The sequence below is a fragment of the Peromyscus californicus genome, unplaced genomic scaffold (assembly GCF_007827085.1).
Source record: "Peromyscus californicus insignis strain IS unplaced genomic scaffold, ASM782708v3 Scaffold_19__1_contigs__length_69161282, whole genome shotgun sequence".
NCBI classification, from domain to species: Eukaryota; Metazoa; Chordata; class Mammalia; order Rodentia; family Cricetidae; genus Peromyscus; species Peromyscus californicus.
In genome coordinates this window covers 12,307,591-12,327,040 of record NW_026294491.1, presented here as the reverse complement: position 1 = coordinate 12,327,040, position 19,450 = coordinate 12,307,591, and the positions used below count along the sequence as shown (strand labels likewise).

The window sequence follows — 19,450 nt, the reverse complement described above, 5'->3', positions numbered from 1 at the left end:
AGAACAAGAAGTGTACTTAACAACGGAGCCCTTCTCCAGTCCCCCCCAAATACTTTAAAAATTGTCTTATTTTAATTGTGTGTGTGTGTGTGTGTGTGTGTGTGTGTGTGTGTGTGTGTGTGTGTGTGTGTGTGTGTGTTGGGGGAGGAGACTATGCATATTGCGTCCCCTGAAGCTGGAGTTACAGGTGCCTGTGAGCTTCCTAACGTGGGTCCTCTGGAAGAGCAGCATGCACTCTTAAGTGCTGGGCCATCCCTCCAGTCCTCTTAAAATATCTTTTAAGAATATCATCACGATGTCTCCACTGGCCCTGAAAGGATTGTATTGTCTCTTCTTTTGTAAGTATTAGTCTAGTTTCTGCTGCTCCAACTGAGTAGCACTACTGAGTTCTTTATTTTATTTCATTGGTTTTTTGAGACAGGGTTTCACACTGTAGTCCAGACTTGCCTGGAACTCACTGCTCTCCTCCTGACTCTGCCTCCCAGGTGATGGGATTACTAATAAGAGCTGCCACACGTGACTTAACTGAGCACTCTACAGGGAAGAAAGGCTTCTTAGCATACACAGCGCCTGTGCTCAATCTCAAGTAATACACACAAGCACACACACACAGCCTAAAAGGGTGAGAAGTTCAAGGTCAATCGTTTCATCCAGTAAGGGCGCTCTTGCCAGTGGGGCCACCACACAGCAAGGCAAACAAGTATCCAAAAGAGATAGTTCAAATGAATGGCAAAGCTACTTCCTTGATAATCCTTGAATAGATGAATTCATTCACGGGGGCAGAGCCCAGTCATGTTTCAAAGGAAAAACATATCAACCATGGATAGCAAAGACCAAGGCAAGGGCATCATCACATAAAGTGCCTGAGTGGAATGCAGGTAGGTAGGCAGGCAAGCGATGACTCCTGGGACCATGTGTCTGTACTAATCAAAAAGTAGTAAGTTGCTTCTTGTTTGGATTGTTGGGCTCTTGTGAACAGTTAGGCTGGTGTGAACAGGAGGGGTTAGGCTGGTGTGAACAGTTATATTCACTCATAAGGAACAGTGAACGTAGTTCCATTCCCCAGAGCTCACCCCTTAGCCCTTCTGAGCCCATTTTCCCTGTGTATAAAACAGAAACAGCAGTGTATGTCCTGAAGCCATCATGGAACTCATGTAAAGAAGTGTACTTGGCATATGTTAGGAAGACCTTGAGTGTCTGTGCTCATGTGAACCATGCTCATCACTGTGTGGGAGAAGCAAAGATGGCCAGGGCTAGCCTTAGTGCCCCCAAATGAGCTCCCATCCCAGCACCCACCAGATCTAGAGCTCTATTTTGCACCCCACTTGGCTTTTGCCATTCTTGGATCCAGGTCTCTCAAGCTTGTCCAGCCATGGACTTGGAGAGCCACATCCTGGTCTGCTCCAGGGTAGGATCGGGGCCCTCGCTATCCTTCTGGACAGTCCTGGGCAGCAGCACATCCATACTGAGCCTTTCCAGTGGCTCAGGCCTGAGCAGCAACCCTGAACTTAGCTGGTAGCATGGCCGACAGATACCCCAAGTTTGCCCTCAACGGCCCTGCAAAGGGGAGGTAGGACTTCCCTTCTTCCTCTTGGCCTGGCAGCAGCAGTGGGTCGACAAGCATGTTGTTTTCTCCAGTGTGGTCATGTCTCCCCCTGCTTGTCTCTCCACAGATCTGCTCTACAAGCCTGTGGACCGGGTGACAAGGAGCACGTTAGTCCTTCACGTGAGTCCCATCATAGAAGCGTGACAGCTGCCTCCCAAGGTGGCCTGGCTCCTCTCCCTGTCCTCAGGCCAGCTAGGGAAGGCCTCTTCACTTAGGTCTCCCATCCTGAGGTTAATGCTGGTCTTTGGCCCGCCTCTCAACCTGTGCCCAGCCGTCCCATTGCCACACACTCATGGAGAATTCAGGACCTCCCTGGAGGCTTCTGGGGAACAGAAGCAGTATCTCTTGGTGCTCCCACAGGGACAGACAGGGAAGGAGCATCCTGTCCCACGTGAGCAGGGGTCTGTAAGTGGGAACATTTCTGGTAGTGAAGTGTGTGAGCTGAGTGAGGTTCCATGGAAAACAGGCAGGGCTGGGGGAGTGGGCCGGTATTGCAACGGGAATCCCACTACCAGGAGGTTTTCCTATGCTGAGAAACAAAAGCAGAAAACAGAAACAACTCCAGTCTTGCTGCCTGGGGAAACCCTGTTAATAATACCATGCATGCTTACAAATTCCAGACACATTTTTTTTTTTAATGTACAACCAATGCACAAGAATTTTATGATGTTTCTTTTTTTGTTCCCCTCCCACTAAGGAGTCCCCACGAGAGGGCCTGTTGCGTGTGAGCTAACATGTGAACCTCTTTTTTAATTACTCAGAAGGTGGCGTCCTCTACGTGTTCACACCACGGGGTCCTTTTATTTATGTCTATGGGTACTTTATCTGCATGTACATCTGCACACCAAAAGGGGCATCAGAGAGTTGTGAGCTGCCATGTGGGTGCTGGGAACTGAGCTTGGGACCTTCGGAAGAGCAGTGAGCACTCCTAACCCCTGAGCCATCTCTCCAGGTCCTACTTTTTCCCTTTTAATAACGTATATGGAGATTATTATTTCGTTTTGGTCTGGGCAGCTTTGTCTCATTTTTCAAAGCTGTGTAATATTCCGTTGTGCAGCAGGGTTTTGCTCTGTAGCCTAAGCTGACCTTGAACTCATGGTTCTTCTGCCTCAGCCTCCCAAGTGCTGGGATTACAGGCATATGCTACCATACTCACCTTTATTATTCTTTTATCATGCTCTGATTGCAGTTTTGGATGGGTCTGGAGAGATGGCTCAGCAGTTAAGAGTGTGTACTGCTCTTCCAGAGGGCTTCAAGTTTGATTTTCAGTATCCACATCAGGTGATTCACAGTCACCTATAACTCCAGTTCCAAGGGGATGGTACCTCTGAGCTCTGTGGGCAGGAGCTCTCAGGGTGACAGATCTTGAAGCATCCAGTTACATCCACAATCAAGAGCAGAGATGGGATGAATGTGTGTGCTGTACAAAGTTGGCTTTCCCCACTCTTACACGATTCATAATGCCCTGACTAGGGAGTGGTACCACCCACCGTGGGGAGGTCTTCCCACCGAAATTAATATATTCAAGAAAATTCCTTATAGGTATGCCTATAAACCATCCTGTTCTAGACAACTCCTCATTAAGGCTTTCTTTCTAGATGACTCTAGAATTGTGAAATAGTAACAGTTCAGAGGTTCTGTCCAGGTGGCCCATCCATTTGACTCTCTGAGATATTGCCACCTGCCTGTGGCTGTGATTGGTCCAGATATCAGACACGTGTGTAATGAAGCACCCTGGGAGAGAAAACCAGAGCCGCCTGGGAGTGGGGGGGGGGGACCTACTCATCTCTCCATGTCTTCTTTGTAGTGGGGATTAGGAGTTGAAAGGGTTTTGTTTCTAAATCAGGGAGCTAGCTGTTCACCATGGGCAGGAACAATTTGCCCTTGTGGTAAATAAATTATTAATACTCCTGTCTGGGTAGGAAGAAAGGCCGAGGCTCTCATCTGAAGGAAGGGGAGCCTGGAGGACCCAGGGCTTTCTCCTAGCCTTGTATAGACCAGGGGTTCTGGGCCATGATCAGTTCTGCCCTTAAGGAGCCAGCATCAATGACCAAAGACATATTGGTCATCACAGATGAAGATGAGAGAATGTTTACAGCCATCTAGTGCATGCAGAGGCCAGCAGTGGTGCTAAACGCCTGGAGCTGTACAGAAACAGCCCTTTTCATTCCACTATAACAAAGAGTTTGGCCCCAAATGTTAATTATAGCAAGAACAGAAACCCTGCCCTAGGTCTATTATAGTGGTAGATCCTCCTTACCGGGTTTTCTGGGCATGCCATGGGGACCAGGGCCTCTTCTGGAATAGAGTTCACCCAAGTGCTCTGAGAGCAGGGGGCCTGCAGCTCTGAACCGCAGCCAGTGTGAGTGTGCGGTTTTCACACGGCGGTCTGTGCCGATCCCGTTCTAACTCTAGTCTTCCCACCTGGGCCAGGACTTGCTAAAGCACACTCCAGCCAGCCATCCCGACCATTCCCTGCTGCAGGACGCCCTCCGCATCTCACAGAACTTCCTGTCCAGCATCAATGAGGAGATCACACCCCGTCGGCAGTCCATGACGGTGAAAAAAGGAGAGGTGAGCATTGGCTGAGCGTGGCACCCTCCATCTCAGGCACAGAGAGCCCCTTGCTGGTCCTTAGCAGGTGGCTCAGCACAGCACAGGACACGTGTGGTCCTTGGGGAATCCATGACTCTGCCAGGTACAGCAGGGCATCTGGGTAAAGTCAAAAGGGTGACCTTGTACTGCCATGGCCACATCAGCCTCTGTCACTGCCCCTCACTCAGCCACCTCTTTCTTTTTTCTGTTTCTGTTGAGTTAAGCCTGGAGCATCTCTCATTGTTTTTCTCATGCTCCACCAGCTCAGGTCCCCACCCGAAGCAATGGCGAGCAGAGGATAGCATTTTGTGTGCCTAGACCTGCCACCATCTCCTGGTGTTTTCTTGGAAAACTGCTAACACTAGATTTAAGGGTTTACATGTCGGACAAAGAGAAGGAGCCACAGTTTTGGGGAACGTGAGTCTGGCTAACGAAGTCGGTATCTTCAGAGCTTCACTTTCTCCCTGTGGCAGCCACTAATGGTGATTCTGTTTCTGTGCATCATCAGTAGGCAGCCCTTGGCCTGTGCTCCTAGCTGCTTCTGACCCTTTGAAGGAGGAGCCCAGCACGTTAACGAGGCACGTACCTTTTCGGTTGGGTGGAATCTGGTGAGGACAGAGGCAGGGCAGGGAGCTGGAATCTAGCGCGAGCATCCTTTGTCAGAAGTGGTGTTAGAGTTAAGGAACCTGCCCTGTGGTCTCTGGAGTCTGTGCAGAGACAGGAGCTGTCAGACCTAGGCAGGACATGGGAAGGCCATGCCATTGACTGCAGGTGCTTGGGGACTTTTCCTTCTTCAGTATAGTGACAGATGAGCTACTCTTGGCTCCCACCCCCCCGCCATGTGCTTCCCTGGGAAGAGCTGGTCTACATGTTGGGTTGAAAGTACTCACTTGGCCACAGTCTAATTGGGCTTATGAGTGAGGTGCCTGGGCACGTTTCTCTTGGTGGGTCTGACCCAGGAGGAGCCGGGGAAGAGGAGGGAACTGTCCTTCAGTTCCATTCACCGGGCCTGTCCAGGCTCTGGAATAAAGCCAGCTCAGGCTCTGTCCCAGTATCCTGAGGGCCTGCCCCGGAGCATCCCACCACTCACAGCTTCTCCCTTCTAGACCCAGGCTTGGTCTCTACAGTAGGATCGGGACATAACTCACCTCCCTGGGCCCCTGGGCCTCCAAGTGATGCGATTTTTGGAAAAGGCAGTAAATGACAGCCCTCGGGCCCTGTGTGTCCACTCTTCAGTTATCGTTAAGTCCATTGAAGACAGAAGTGGTGGGACCCTAGCTTCACTAGGAAAAGTGTTGAGTGGAGCAGTTTCCTACCTTCCCAGGGGAGCCAGGAAGCAGGTCTCGTCTGAAGTGACATGGGGCCTTGCACCTGGTTCTCACTTAAGGCCACTGGATGAGGGCAAAGCCTGTGCTTTCCCATCAGCAGTCACGGTTTCTAACTTGGTGTTGGGTCTGTATCCGCCAGGATCTCGTGTATCGATTGGATGCCTGCGGAAGTCACCCATCCCACATGGCGCTTCTCTTCTTTCTCTTTTGCCGGCTGTTCGTTTCTGAGAGAGCTTGACCCGAGAAACGAGCATTTGAACCCCTTTTCCCTTGGCCCTGAATGCGGGGCCAAGTTCACGCGTGTATCCCTGCCCGCTGTCTAGGATCCTTTAAAAGATGTATTCAGAGCATTCAAATCAGCTGCCTTAGGGACTGAGGATTTGATGTCACCTGGAAGTTAGCAGCTAAATCCCTATTCCCACATCTGTCCGTAGTGTTGAGGGCAGAGTGCTTTATGAAGGCCGGAGACTCCCTGCAGAGGAGTCAGCCGGGGCTCCCTCAGCTGCTTACAGGCCCTGCAGGTTTGCAATCCTGACTTAACACCCCTTCATCCAGCACTGTCCATCAGCACCTCAGGGCTTATTAAGCCAGGATGACCTCCTATACTTGTGCCCTGTGGTCCCCAGACATGTCGGGTCCTCAGCATCCTCCTCAGTATCCTTCCACCCTCGACACAGTGCTTGACGCTGCAGAAGAGGTGCTAGAGGGCAACCTTCCAACCCCGCGCCGATCCTCACCCACTGCTTGCCTGTGGACCTGATCTGGGCCCCCTCCGCCTTGAGTGTCTGTGTTCTCTAAGGACAGTGACCCCCTCCACTGGGCGGTGGTGAAGCTGAAAGTGATCTCTCCTATGAAACAGAGGTGGTGACATGGAGATGCCTTCTGTGTTGAAGATGGTGAGCGACACCCTTCATGTCACCATCCAGGAAAGACCCCATAAGTTTCCCAGCGTGGTGAGCCGGGGCATTGTGGAGAGACCCAAGTGTGAGCCGTGGGTAGCACCTGATCTCCAGTATGTCTGCTGGGAGCTCTTCGTGTTTTTCTGCCAAGTCTCCTGACTCCAGGGCTGGCCCTTTTTTGGAAGTGTCTGGGCAGCGTTAGAGGTGGTTTCCAAACTGGACAGTGGCCAGCAGCTGCCCCGGCAGGCCAGAATCCTTGCGCGAACACACCAGGAGCTACCCAGCATGAGGAGTGAGGGCTTGAGATCTCGGCTTTTGGATCAAAGGACCTTGCAGACACATCCGTCCAGGCCCTAGTCCTGTGAGCTGGCGGGCGGGTGTGCACTTGTTTGGCCAAATTAACTTCACAGTTAGGTAACTAGGTCCCTGCTGCTCAATGATTTCCTCCAAGCGGTTGTTGCCTGTCTGCTTTGAGCTCTACCCTGTGTGCAGCTTAGGGCTTGCAAGAGTAGCAGATGAGTCCAGTTCTCTCCCTGGGCTTCTAGCGGCCCCTTGTGGAGGAAAGCAGGCAGTGGCTTCTGAAGGTGCTGTAATAAGGAATTTAGCCAGAGGACTAGGGCTAGGGAAGGCTGAGAGGCAGTGGGGCTCAGACAGAGAACACTAGGCTTTCCTGCTGATGATTAAAAAGAGTGGGGGACTAAGGATATACCTCACTGGCAGAGTGCTTGCCTATCATGCTTGAAACCCTGGGCTCCATGCTATGCACGCACTCATACACACACACACACACACACACACACACACACACACACACACACACACACACACACACACAGTCGTGGAATCACTACAGCTGGAAAAGTCAAACCCATTTGCAGCAGGTGTGGAGAGGGTGGTGAGCAGAGGTGAGGGCAGGGTGAGGCCCCCAACTCCACCAGCACTTGAGTAGTGGGCAGTGCTTGCTTGGTGTCATGATGAGGATGGGCAGGGACCGCAGAGCCCCACAGCCCATGCAGAGGGCTCAGAACTGTAAGTACAGAACAATATCAGAATATATATATACACAAGGGCCCTGGATTCGGTCCTCAGTACCCATAAAAGCCCAATAGCCTCTGTGGGTATGCTGTTTCATTTAATCCTCAAAAAAGAAAAAAAAAAAGCCACTGAACAGGTCTTTTCCCTCCCGTTTTAACTTTTTATGTCTGTAACACTGGCGTGGAACCCAGGGCCTTGTACATGCTAGGCAAGCATTTTGTCACTGGACTGTTAGTTCAACCCCCTCCCCACCCCACATCTGAGTTTTAAAGAAACAGAAACCAAGTCAACAAGCTGTGTCAAAGGAGAAAGAGGGTGTAAGCCTTAAACCCATAACAACGTGCTTCTGAATTTGGTCTTCCCCAAGGAGGTCCTGGATGGGCTGGTTCCCAAGCGATGCCAGGAGACAGGCAGTGAGAGTGGAGAAGACCCTGGATCTCTTCTCTCCAGGATGCCTGGCCAGGTTGGGTACTTAAGAAGGCCCTTCCAGCTGGTATTTCCTACCTGGACATAGAGGACTGCCCAGAAAGTGCCCCCCACCCACCAAACCATACGCACATATCTTCCTCCACTGCTCTGCCCCCACAACATGGGGACAGAGACCCCTGCACAGGGACTCCTGCCAGCACACAGGACACGCACATACGGAGAAACCAGGACTTACACACCAGCCGCCACACACGGGAACATACACACATCCCAGGACCTCTCCCCCTGTCCTCTTGTACACGCTCTGGCCATTTCAGCAAACGTCCTTCTCTGAGCTACAGACTCTTTAGACCTGGGTCAGCAAGTTCCTGGGCTGTCTGCCCTTCAGCTCTGTCTTGGGGCAGGGGTGGGGCGGGGTGGGCTGCACTGGGTGAGACTTTGAGTCAACAGTTCTTCCGGACTGCCTGACCTCATTTAATTTTTTTAGCACCCTGTTGATGCTGTTAGCAGAGGTGGCTCAGCCTTGACCTTGCCTGTGTACCCTGGAGAATGGGGGCAGGCTGGATGGGAAGGCATGGCTGAGCACCCTGTATCCAGGCTGACGAGCACTTCTGAGCAAGGTGTCCCCTGGGCAGACTGAAGCTGTGCAAGAGTCTGAAGTCATTGATGCCATGTGAGCTGGCCCAGCCAGACTGACCGGGCTGGCCAGAGTCTGCACAGGAGCCAGGGTTCCAGGAAGGGAATGGGGGGAGGCAACAGAGGAGTTGGATTTGCAGTGGAGACTTCTTAGCAAGGTTACTGTTAGGTCTCTGTTGTCCATTTCCTTATCGTAGATTCCTCCCTGCATTCTCTCTCCCACCCCCACCCCCACCCCCCGCAGCTGTTTCCCAGGGGGAGGTGATGGAGGATGGAAGAAGTGAGACTGTCTTAGCCCCTCCCCACACGATAGAGCTTCTCGCTGGGCTCAGAGCAGAGTTGAGACCAGGCCTGGCCAACCTCCTGAGCTATGGAGGAGGCATCTGCCCAGAAGTCCTATCGATCTTAACTATAAAGCAGGGCAAGACTGCCAGCCTCGAGACTCTGCCCTCCGGGCCCAGGGCAGTCCTCATCCTGTGGGACTGGGCCTGCCCTCCCTCTGCCCACGGCTGCCATCACCCACTGACCCTTCCTTCTCTGATTCCAGGCCTCCCTTCCTGGGTGGGCTGTTGTTAGGTTTGGGACCTCACCTGTTGTCCCAAGGCTAGGAGGCCCTCCTCCCTTGGCTGTTGGATGCTCTGTTCGGGTGGAACTGCCCACGCCCTGGGGCTCAGAAGTCAGATCCCATGCTGCTTTGCACAAGGACAGCTCTGATGTCCCAGTCAGTGAGTGACTTACACACTCCTGGAATATAGCTCTCATAGACCTAGGGGCCTGGGGTGGTGGGTCTGGCTGGGAAGTGGTGAAGCCCCACCCACCTACTTCCACCCTCTCCTATCCCCTACCCCTCACCCCCGTGACAGAGCTGGAGAGGAGTTAAGTAACTGTTGTGATATCAAAAGTACTTGCCACGACCAGGCTAAATCTGCCTCTTGGAACCTCTTAAGCCTGCATGAGATTGGAAGAGCATTCTGTACCAGGGGGCTCTTGTCTGAACACTACTGACCCACAGCGGTAGGCTGGGCTTAGAGTGCCCTCTGCTGGTTATTGCAAGACGTTCAGTTACTTTGTATAGAGAAGACTGCCACCTCGTGGTCTGGGGACCCACTTCTGGGTCCTTATTGAGGAAGCAGTCATGTAGTCATTCCCTGCCGACCTTGGTGTCCCAGCACCCTCCCTTATCCCTACCACAGACCTAGCAATCTGTATACCCCAGTCTCTAGAACCTGCCCTCCAGCTCCACACTGACATTTCTTCCGATGTATGCACTGCTGGGCTAGGGAGATGGCTCACCTGTTAAAAGGCTAGGCTCACAACCCAAAAGACAAATGTATATACACTGTTTCTTGAATCTTATGGCTACCATCACCCAGAAAGCCTTCTGCCCTGTGGAGGTGTGTCTGAGAGTCATGGTCTTAGCATGTTGATAGCCTTCCTGTCCTTCCGTGTATGAACACCAGCCTGTATAAAATAACTGACTGTCCTGTGCCAGCAATCAGCTGGCCGTCATGAGCTGAGCTGCCTGTGATGGAGACGTCCCCCTCCATGCCAGCAGATGTCAGGGAGCCTGTCCAGGATGCACACATCAGAATCTACTTTCTATCCCTACAGAGCATGGGAAGTAGAGTTTATGGAGGTGGAGGCTACAGGCACAGGGGAACCAGGTACACTGTGCATCCTCCAGTCCACTGTGATGAAGGCAGGGAGCATCCCTGCTCCTGGGGGTGGAGAGGCAACCACACCTCAGGCTGGGGGAGAAGAGTGGGTTTTCATGATGCACTTTGTTGTGTACATCTGACCTACAGATCCTTCCCAGACAGTGTGAAGAGCAATCACCCCTCCAAAAAGCCTCCCTAAAGTCTGGTGCACCTCCCAGGCCAATGAGTACTCCCCCCAGGCCAATGAATGCTCCCCCAGGCCAATGAGTGCTCCCTTGGGCCAACGAATACTCCCTCCAGGCCAACGAGTACTCCCCCTCAGGCCAATGAGTACTCCCTCAGGCCAATGAGTGCTTCCCCCAGGCCAAGAGTACTCCCCCCAGGCCAATGAGTGCTCCCCCCAGGCCAATGAGTATACATAACACAGTGCTACCTTGGGATGGCCTTTCCGGGGCCATTTTCTTATCTCAAAGTGGACATGGGGGTGACTCACAGTAGGAGTCCTCTGTGTGGCACATCACCTGACCCACATGAGGTGTCTGGCATTGTTTGAATAAATTAATGACTTGCCTTACTGTGCCTGCTTAGCAACTTCTGGAGTTGGACAAGTGAGGTGGACTATCCCTTGGCTTTCAGATGGACTGTTGAGGTACAGAAGGGGCCTGTGGGAGACTCTCTTCATATCCTTTTCTTTGTTCTAGGCCCTGCCCACCCATGTCACACATCCTGTGCTGTCCACCTCTTCTCTCTGTTGGACTTGTTCTTAGTCATTAGTGTCTGGGGAAGGACCAGAGGTGGAGTCCAGACGTAGGTCCATGGCTTCCCGAAGCCTTCAGCCTTAGACCCAGCCCGTATCCTAGCACTGCTCTTCTCAAAGAATTCCTGGGCCCGTCTTCTCCCTACTGATAGGCTACCCGGTCAGTCCCTGGAGTACTGTGCCTGTGCCTGAGAAGAGCCACTCAGCAGGGCATCCCTTCTGTGTGGCTGACCTCAGGCCAGCACCTCAGAGAGGCACTGGTCACCCCAAACTGATGTCCACCTCTGCCCCAATCTCTGGTGTTCTTCTATGGGCCAAGCGTCTAGGTGGGACTCAGAATAATTGGCTGAACCAAAGAGATGCCATGGCAGCCCCACCTGTTAGCAGGCGAGGAAGATGAATAGAACATGTTGGAAGCCAATGTGGAAAGAGTAAAACTCCCCAAAGGAAAGAGGTTTCTAGATAGTCTCCTCCTGCTGCTGAGCCCAGAGGCCCCGGTGCCCCAGCTCCCCGCCACACCCATCACCCTGACTTGCGGCCTGTCCACACTGTGCCCACAGCACCGGCAGCTGCTGAAGGACAGCTTCATGGTGGAGCTGGTAGAGGGGGCCCGCAAGCTGCGCCACATCTTCCTATTCACCGACCTGCTCCTTTGCACCAAGCTGAAGAAGCAAAGTGGAGGGTGAGTGATGTTGGCCGTGCCCTGGCCACAGTGCTTTGGGAGGGGACATCTTCCTATTCACCAACCTGCTCCTTTGCACCAAGCTGAAGAAGCAAAGCGGGGTGTGTGTGTGTGTGTGTGTGTGTGTGTGACCTTGGCTGTGTCCTCGCCACAGTGCTTTGGGAGGGTGGGTTTCTGACATCTTCCTATTCACCGACCTGCTCCTTTGCACCAAACTGAAGAAGCAAAGCGGGGGGGGGGGGGGGGGGGGGGGGGGGGTGTGTGAGCGACGTTGGCTGTGCCCTGGCCACAGTGCTTTGGGAGGGTGGGTTTCCAACAGACACGGATAACAATGTAGCCAGACACACACACTCCACCCCACTCCTTACATTGTTTCCATCTGGATATGAATCAAGCACAAAGTTAGGGTTGTCACTAACCATCTGGAGGTGTCACAGGGCAGGACAGTGACATGTCTTTGCCTTCTGTAATGGGGGGGGCAGACAAGGTTATGACTCCTATTGTTGGGGGAAGGTCTCATCATAAACCATCCAAGAGTGAGTGTCCAGGGCTGCATTTGTGGGCCAAGAACCCTGCTCTGTCAGCAGCCAGTCACTAGGTGGTAGCTGTACTTCTGTCTTGCCAAGCTGTGATGCCTTCTAAGTTTTTTTTTTTTTTTTTTTTTTTTTGGTTTTTTTTTTTTTTTTGGTTTTTCGAGACAATGTTTCTTTGTGTAGCTTTGCGCCTTTCCTGGATCTTGCTCTGTAGCCCAGGCTGGCCTTGAACTCACAAAGATCCGCCTGCCTCTGCCTCCCGAGTGCTGGGATTAAAGGCGTGCGCCACCACCACCCGGCCCAATGCCTTCTAAGTTTTACACACATCACCACCACCAGTGAATTACCCAAAATACACACACACATATCACCACCACCACCAGTGAATTGCCCAAAACACACACACTTATGTACACACACATACCATACTACCACCACCACCAGTGAATTGCCCAAAATACACACACACACACCCCACCACCACCACCAGTGAATTGCCCAAAATATATACATACACACACACACACACCACCACCACCACCAATGAATTGCCCAAAATACACACACACACACACACACACACCACTACCACCACCACCACCACCACCACCAGAGATTTGACCAGGATACACCAGATTGGAATGGAGTCAAGAGGTCATGTTAGAACAGACATAAACACAGTGGGGTCTCCTTACACATTTCCACTGACTTTGTACAAATGAACTTAATGACTCCACTCAGAAGGAAGTCCTCTACTCCCTGTCTGTCAAGTGAAGGGGTTATAACAGGTAGATCGCAGCCTCTCAGACTCTATGCTCTGAACTTCAGTCCTGTCCTGTCCATAACTGGGGCTGGCGGTGTCTCCTGTCAACCTCAACCTAGCCTGTTATATGAAGCACAGAGTTTGAAGTAAGGTGAACAGCCCAGCTGCAGACCTGTGGCTCTCTGATTCCCAGAAGCAAAGGAAAGTAGCTGGTCTGCTAATGTTCTCTTCCCTCTCCAGCAAAACCCAGCAATATGACTGTAAATGGTACATTCCGCTCACGGACCTCAGCTTCCAGATGGTGGATGAATTGGAGGCAGTACCCAACATCCCTCTGGTGCCAGATGAGGAACTGGATGCCTTGAAGATCAAAATCTCCCAAATCAAGAGTGACATCCAACGAGAGAAGGTACGACCGATTGGGAGAGCTCAGGCCAGGTTCTGTGTAGCCTGAGTACACAGCAGGCCCTCATGTGCAGGCCAAACAGGTGCCTCCTCGGTCTTGGCCAGGCATCTGTCCCCGGGATCTGCTGGGACCCGTGAGAGTTCCCAGCTCCTAGAGTGCTGGGCATCTGGTCGTAGCTAGACTCGGGTTGTCTTGAGAACCTCATACCAAAGTCACTAGCAACCCAGCCCCAATGGGAAATGAGGCACACTGGCAATGGTATTCTCAGAGTGCCTATTATAGGATACTTAACCCCGTCTGTAAAACTGCTTGACGTCCACTTACCTGACTTGTGATCAGTGACCCTCGTACAGAAGGTTCGTGTGCACTCGCGGGTCCCCTGTGACTCCTTTCTGACCCATGTCCAGTTGAAGCCTGCATGGCCATCCCTGGAATGTTAAGAGCCCAGCCTTGTACCTACCTTTTCCCGTCTTCTCATTCTCCCCCCTACCCCATCCTTGCCTGGCATCCCAGGAAAACCTGGCCTCGGGTAGCCTCTGATTCCGCTCATTGAAGGTGTAAATGTAATGTCCTACCACGTAGAAAACAAGCCGGGAGATTGTTACTCTCAGATCCTGGGCAGGAAAGGCACACAAGAGTGGGAGGACCACTTTCCCACCAAGGAGAAATGAAAAGTGAGGCAGAGAAGGAGTGTATACCTGGGACAGCTAAGCTCATTGTTTTGCTTGTTAAGAGACAAGGTCTTGGTGGGTTGTCCAGGCTGGTGTCCTGGGCCTAAGCAATCCTCCCACCCTAGCCTTTTCCATATTTAGAACAGCAGCTACCTGGTGCCCAGGCAGCATCCACGTAGTACTGAGGCAGGAAGACATGCTTAACGGGAGGGGTGTGTCCCATTTAGGCTGTAGAGGACTCAGGGCAGTCTAGGATGTGGGGATGGAGAGGTTGACCCCTCTAGCTGCCTTGGATTGCAGTTCCCTGAATTTTTTTCTGGAGAACTTTTAGAAGGTGTAAAGAGTGGGTGTGGATCCCTTGAGTCTAGGGTTAATCCAGACCAGAGTTTGGGGAGGGACTGGTATTAGCCACAAACAAGTTATATCATCAGAAATCGGGCCTCAGCTCAAGAACACTCCCTGTATCCCTGGTGAAGTGGATGCAGCAGGACAGGGGGTCCTCTTCAGCCAGTATGCCCTTTCCTAGATCTCCACACTGTAAATCTTGCACATTTAGGAGCGTACAGGGAAGCCCTGTAGCTTCAGACCGGGGAAATCCAAGACCGCAGTGGATGTTAATGGTTTATTTATGACCTCTGTAGGACTGTCCCTAAGCAGAGGAGGCACTGCATCCTCAGGACTCCTGGGCCCTGCTGCCTACTGATAGTTGTTTCCATCCCACACCATGCTCTTCATCTGGGAATTGGGGTCGGGGAACCAGCTTATGAGAGGCCACAGTCTTCTTTCCAGGGTATAGTGGCTTCAGGAAGGTTCCACGCAGCTCAGGACAGGCAGGGGTTTTCTGATCAGATCATGGTGACATTCATCTTAATGTACTAGGACCCTCTCCTCCCCGACCCCCAACATTCTAGGGGCCTGGTGTTAAATGTGACCAAGGCAGGAAGCAGGTAAAAGGTCCCCTAGGTGCCAGTAACTCCTGAACATTGTTGTCCAGGTTTTGAAAAGTGGAAGGCCTCTCCTCTGCTCTTATGAGAAGGGCTCATTCCTTCAGGAAGGGCTTAGGGAGTATGACCCCAGTTAGCGCTGAGGCTGGACCCCAAGGAAAGGCTGTTGACATCCCCTAAAGGCCACCAGCAACAGCTGACGAAGGCCCTGGACTGCGCTGAGTAGACAGATGGGATTCTGTGCTCCGTGAGCCCGGGGGTAAGGGTGGAAAGCGATGGACCACAGCTGATGGGGGAGCAGGGTGGCATTGGTTCCAGATGAAAAGGCAAGACTGTCCTCTCTCCGCAGAGAGCAAACAAGGGCAGCAAGGTCATGGAGAGGCTGAGAAAGAAGCTGTCAGAGCAAGAGTCGCTGCTGCTGTTAATGTCCCCCCAGCATGGCCTTCAGGGGTACACAGTCGCAATGGCAAGGTGAGTGCCAGCCGCGGTCCAGACTCGCCCAGCTGCCTGCTGTCTCCAGCTCATGGATGTCTGTGCCACGAACGGCTATTCTAGGCTCTGGGGAGCCTCCCCATTCCAGGAGAGATCAGTGCAGCGTGTCGCCTGTGGGCCCACATCCCTCTGATGGTGCTTTGGGCCGGAGTCCCCAGCTGAGTAGCAGCTGCTTCAGCTCCTGCAGCTGGGGAGTGGCCAGGACTCCAGGGAGGGGAGTAGGGGAGACAACATGCACGGTTTTTTTTTGCAGCTGTGACCTTAGGTACAGGAACCTGGGGACCTCTCCAGGGTCATTGACGTTCTCTTGTGGTTCGATTGCTGGTGCCATCTATAGCCTAGGCCTCTCCCTCCACTAGCCCCGTATGTACTGTGCATGCATAGCATGACTAATTCTGTAGCACGTGGCAAGGAGAGCAGTTGACAGACTTTGTAGGGCCTTGTCCCCATCTTATCCTCTTACGGATTGGATACAGAGGTGAGAGTTCCATCAGCCTTCACCTTAAAGATCGACCTCCATAACTCCTCCATGTCCCTTAAGCCACACCCCCTCGGCCAGAGTCATTCCCTAACCCAGGCATTTCAGGTAAGACTTATGCTGGACACAGGCCCATCCTGTGCTTGGGTACGATGGCCCACAGTCAGTGCAGTAGAGTGTGAAAAATGTAGTCAGTTTGGCTGTGTGCTGCCGGAGAACGGTGTGTGTCTCAGACTCCGCCCTCTGGGTTCTCCCAATGTTGATTCAGCCGGAGTAGAGATAATTGGGGTCTGCTCTTCTCCTCACTCACCATAGAGTTACACATTCCTGATCTCCTCCGACTATGAGCGAGCTGAGTGGAGAGAAAGCATCCGGGAGCAGCAGAAGAAATGTGAGTGGTCCCCTGTACCCGGAGAACTTGGCCATCAGCCATCAGGGCTGGATGGATGGATACTCTGTGGACAGTTCTTAATGTTCCAACTCCTCTCCTTTCCCTTGTTTCTCTGCTTGGCTCTTCCTTTCAGAGGGGCTTTTAGACCCAGGGGGAAATGTTGCATGGAGCCCTGACTAATTCAGCACGCCCATTAGAGGAACTCCCTAGCCTCACTGTGCTCCCCCACCCTCCGTGCCCTTTGATCTTCCCTGAGATTCCTTCCTCCAGACCATCCCAACTCCTCATCTTGGCTAGCTTTGCTATGTCTGCTCACACACCTTCCACCCTTCTCATCTGTCCCGGCCAGGCCTTTTATGGCATCATCCTTGGGCTTCCCCTGATCACCAGTTACCATCAACCACTCAACTGTACCTTCACTGCCCTTCCTAACTTAATAAAATTGAAAAGGCCAACTGGTCAACCTCCATCTTAATAAAAAAAACAGAAACAAAAACAACCCACACAGCCAACTGGTCGACCTGAATATTATGAAAAAAACAAAACAAAAAAAACCACACAAGTGTATATATATATATATCAGCTCCCCTGGGACTCCATTGCCCTCCCTCTGCAGGTAGTGATGAAGAAGGAGCCTTTGGCTGGACACACCTAAGGAACCATACTGTGTTGGTCCACTGTCCTCCTCCTACCTCACCTCAGGACAAGACACTTAATCCTCACTGTAATGACTCCTTCCTTCCTTCTCTAGGCTCTTCTCTCTGTTAGTGTTTTTTTGTTGTTGTTGTTGTTTTCCCTCTTTCTCTGGAATTGCACGCTACGCTCCGGGCCCTAGGACATTGTTGGGAGTAGAATGGTAGACCTTACCCCGAGTCTTTGGGCTGCGACTGCCCAGCAACCCAGCTCCCCATTATCCACGAACTGTGTCCTCAGAGGCCTGCTTGCTCCGTGATGAGAGATCAACAGCTCCTGCTGAAGCAGGAGTTTGGGTTCGGTTTCTGCAGATGCAGCTGGGGGCTCTGCCTGCCTCTGACCCATCCTGAGCTCCCGTCTCGAAGGCTAAGACCGTCTCTTCCTTTCAGTGCTTCTGTGGCCGGGGAGAGACCAAGGAAGGGCTTGTGTCCCAGGGATCCCTAGCCTAACATGGAGATCCAAAACCATTTCCAGTACGGCAGCATCTGTCTCTGCTCCAAGTTGTGCCCAGAAATAAACCCCTTTGCTTCACCTGACTGAGAGACATGACCCACCTTAGCAGAGTCAAGGACAGAGCTATACCGGTGTCTGTCTGGGGAGACCTACCGGGGAGATGCTTCCAGGCCATCCTGTTGTATTCAAACCTGCCCTGTGGGCACTGTGCTTGGGTGGCAGGTCAGCATGTGTGAACATGAGTTTGTAAGCAATATTGCTGATCCTCTCAGGAGCCCTTGGTCCTGGGCTCTCCCGGGCTTCACATTGCTCTGCTGCTGTACCTGCGTTTCACCTGGGAGCCATCGAGCCTCATCTCCCTGCCCCCTGTGTGTTGTGACTGACCTATCCCCGTCCCTCCTCTGCCCCTTCAGGTTTCAAGAGTTTCTCTCTGACGTCGGTGGAGCTGCAAATGCTGACCAACTCATGTGTAAAACTTCAGACTGTTCACCACATTCCACTGACCATCAACAAAGAGGGTAAGGCTGGGCTCCTGGGCATCGGGCTGACCTGGTAGGAGCAGCCACTGCTGGGCAGCTGAAGAGACTGGCCAGAGGCTTTGTCCCCAGTCATCAGGTTTGTGACAGCCGGTCAGACCGTCAGTACGGTAGATGTGAACCCTGAGTGCTGCTGAAACCATGCCAAGTTTTGTGTTCAGCGCTGTCCATGTGCATATGGACTCACTTAACACACGTGGGCAGGTTGTTTGGCACACTTTAAGCATACCTGCGCCACGCATACCTTTGTCACCCCAGCCTCCTCTCTTTTCTTTGGAACTTTGTTTTGGTCATTGGTTTGCCTATGTTTTTTGTTTTTTTTGGTTTTTTTTTTGTTTTTCGAGACAGGGTTTCTCTGTATAGCTTTGGTGCCTTTCCTGGAACTCACTCTGTAGCCCAGACTGGCCTCGAACTCACAGAGATCCACCTGCCTCTGCCCCCCCCCCCCCCAGAGTGCTGAGATTAAAGGCGTGAGCCACCACCGCCCAGCTTGCCTATGTTTTGAACCCACCTAGATCCTAAGACTCAAAATGCAGAATCCATAGTGGGCACATACTGTCTGTGCTACTCTCCCGTGCTGGATCAACCAGTCACTTTACCCTGGTGAGGCGTAAAGTTTACCTCTGGGGTCTCTCTTGCAGATGATGAGTCTCCTGGGCTCTACGGCTTCCTGAATGTCATCGTCCACTCGGCCACCGGGTTTAAACAGAGTTCAAGTAAGTAGCTTAGAGAGGGAGGTGGTGGACCCTATAAGTAAACTTTAACTAAGAAGGACCATCAGGCGAGAGGCGTGGGCAACCTAGGAACACTGTTCAGATGTCCACCAGAGGTGCAGTTTTTTGAGGGACCTTTGAGGGACCCTGCTGGTTGAAACCTGCTGGAATAGGAATGTTTTCTCAGCTTTTCCCCATATCTGTCTCAGGGAATGCATACAAATGAGCTGCCACCTGCTGGCAGGTCTTTTAATGATTAGATCAGGAATTTGAGCCCAAGGCCTGATGGCAGCAAAATTCCAGAGAGCCCAAGCTCCAATTCAGGAAACCATAGGCATGGATCCCTCAACCCCCTCTGCAGAGGAGATTTAGTTCTTCCGCTGAACTGGATAGAGAATACCCTTCTATGGTGGACCAGCCGCAACTTTTGTGACCCAGGGTACTCTTGAGTAGGGAGAAGTGAGAAATATTAGCTAGAAAAAGATACCTAGATGACGAGAGGAAAGACAGAAACACAGGATCGCCTCGGGAGAGCCTGGGTCTCAACCCACCAGCCCTGAACTTTATTCCAAAGGGCTTTTTATGGCAATGCCAAGGAGAGGAGCAAAGGACCTCCCCCTTCTCAATACAGCCAAGTGTAGACCCTTCCAAACACCTGCACTCAGCCTGTGGTCCAATCATCCTCTTATGCAGACCTGCTGAGCAAAGCCACCAGGAAACCCAGATGGGCTACAATGCCCTTCCTCTCCCAG

The 19,450-nt window shown here is 52.2% G+C and overlaps 1 protein-coding gene across 1 annotated transcript in view; it reads left to right on the top strand.

Moving 5' to 3' along the window:
* The window catches only part of Bcr (BCR activator of RhoGEF and GTPase), a 129,559-nt gene that overhangs the window by 86,607 nt on the left and 23,502 nt on the right, over positions 1–19,450 (top strand). Inside the window, 9 exon segments of the mRNA XM_052744694.1 lie at positions 1,674–1,726; positions 4,040–4,180; positions 11,504–11,625; positions 13,162–13,330; positions 15,292–15,390; positions 15,393–15,413; positions 16,228–16,303; positions 17,863–17,967; positions 18,627–18,701. Of these exon segments, the coding sequence (XP_052600654.1) occupies positions 1,674–1,726; positions 4,040–4,180; positions 11,504–11,625; positions 13,162–13,330; positions 15,292–15,390; positions 15,393–15,413; positions 16,228–16,303; positions 17,863–17,967; positions 18,627–18,701 (861 nt within the window).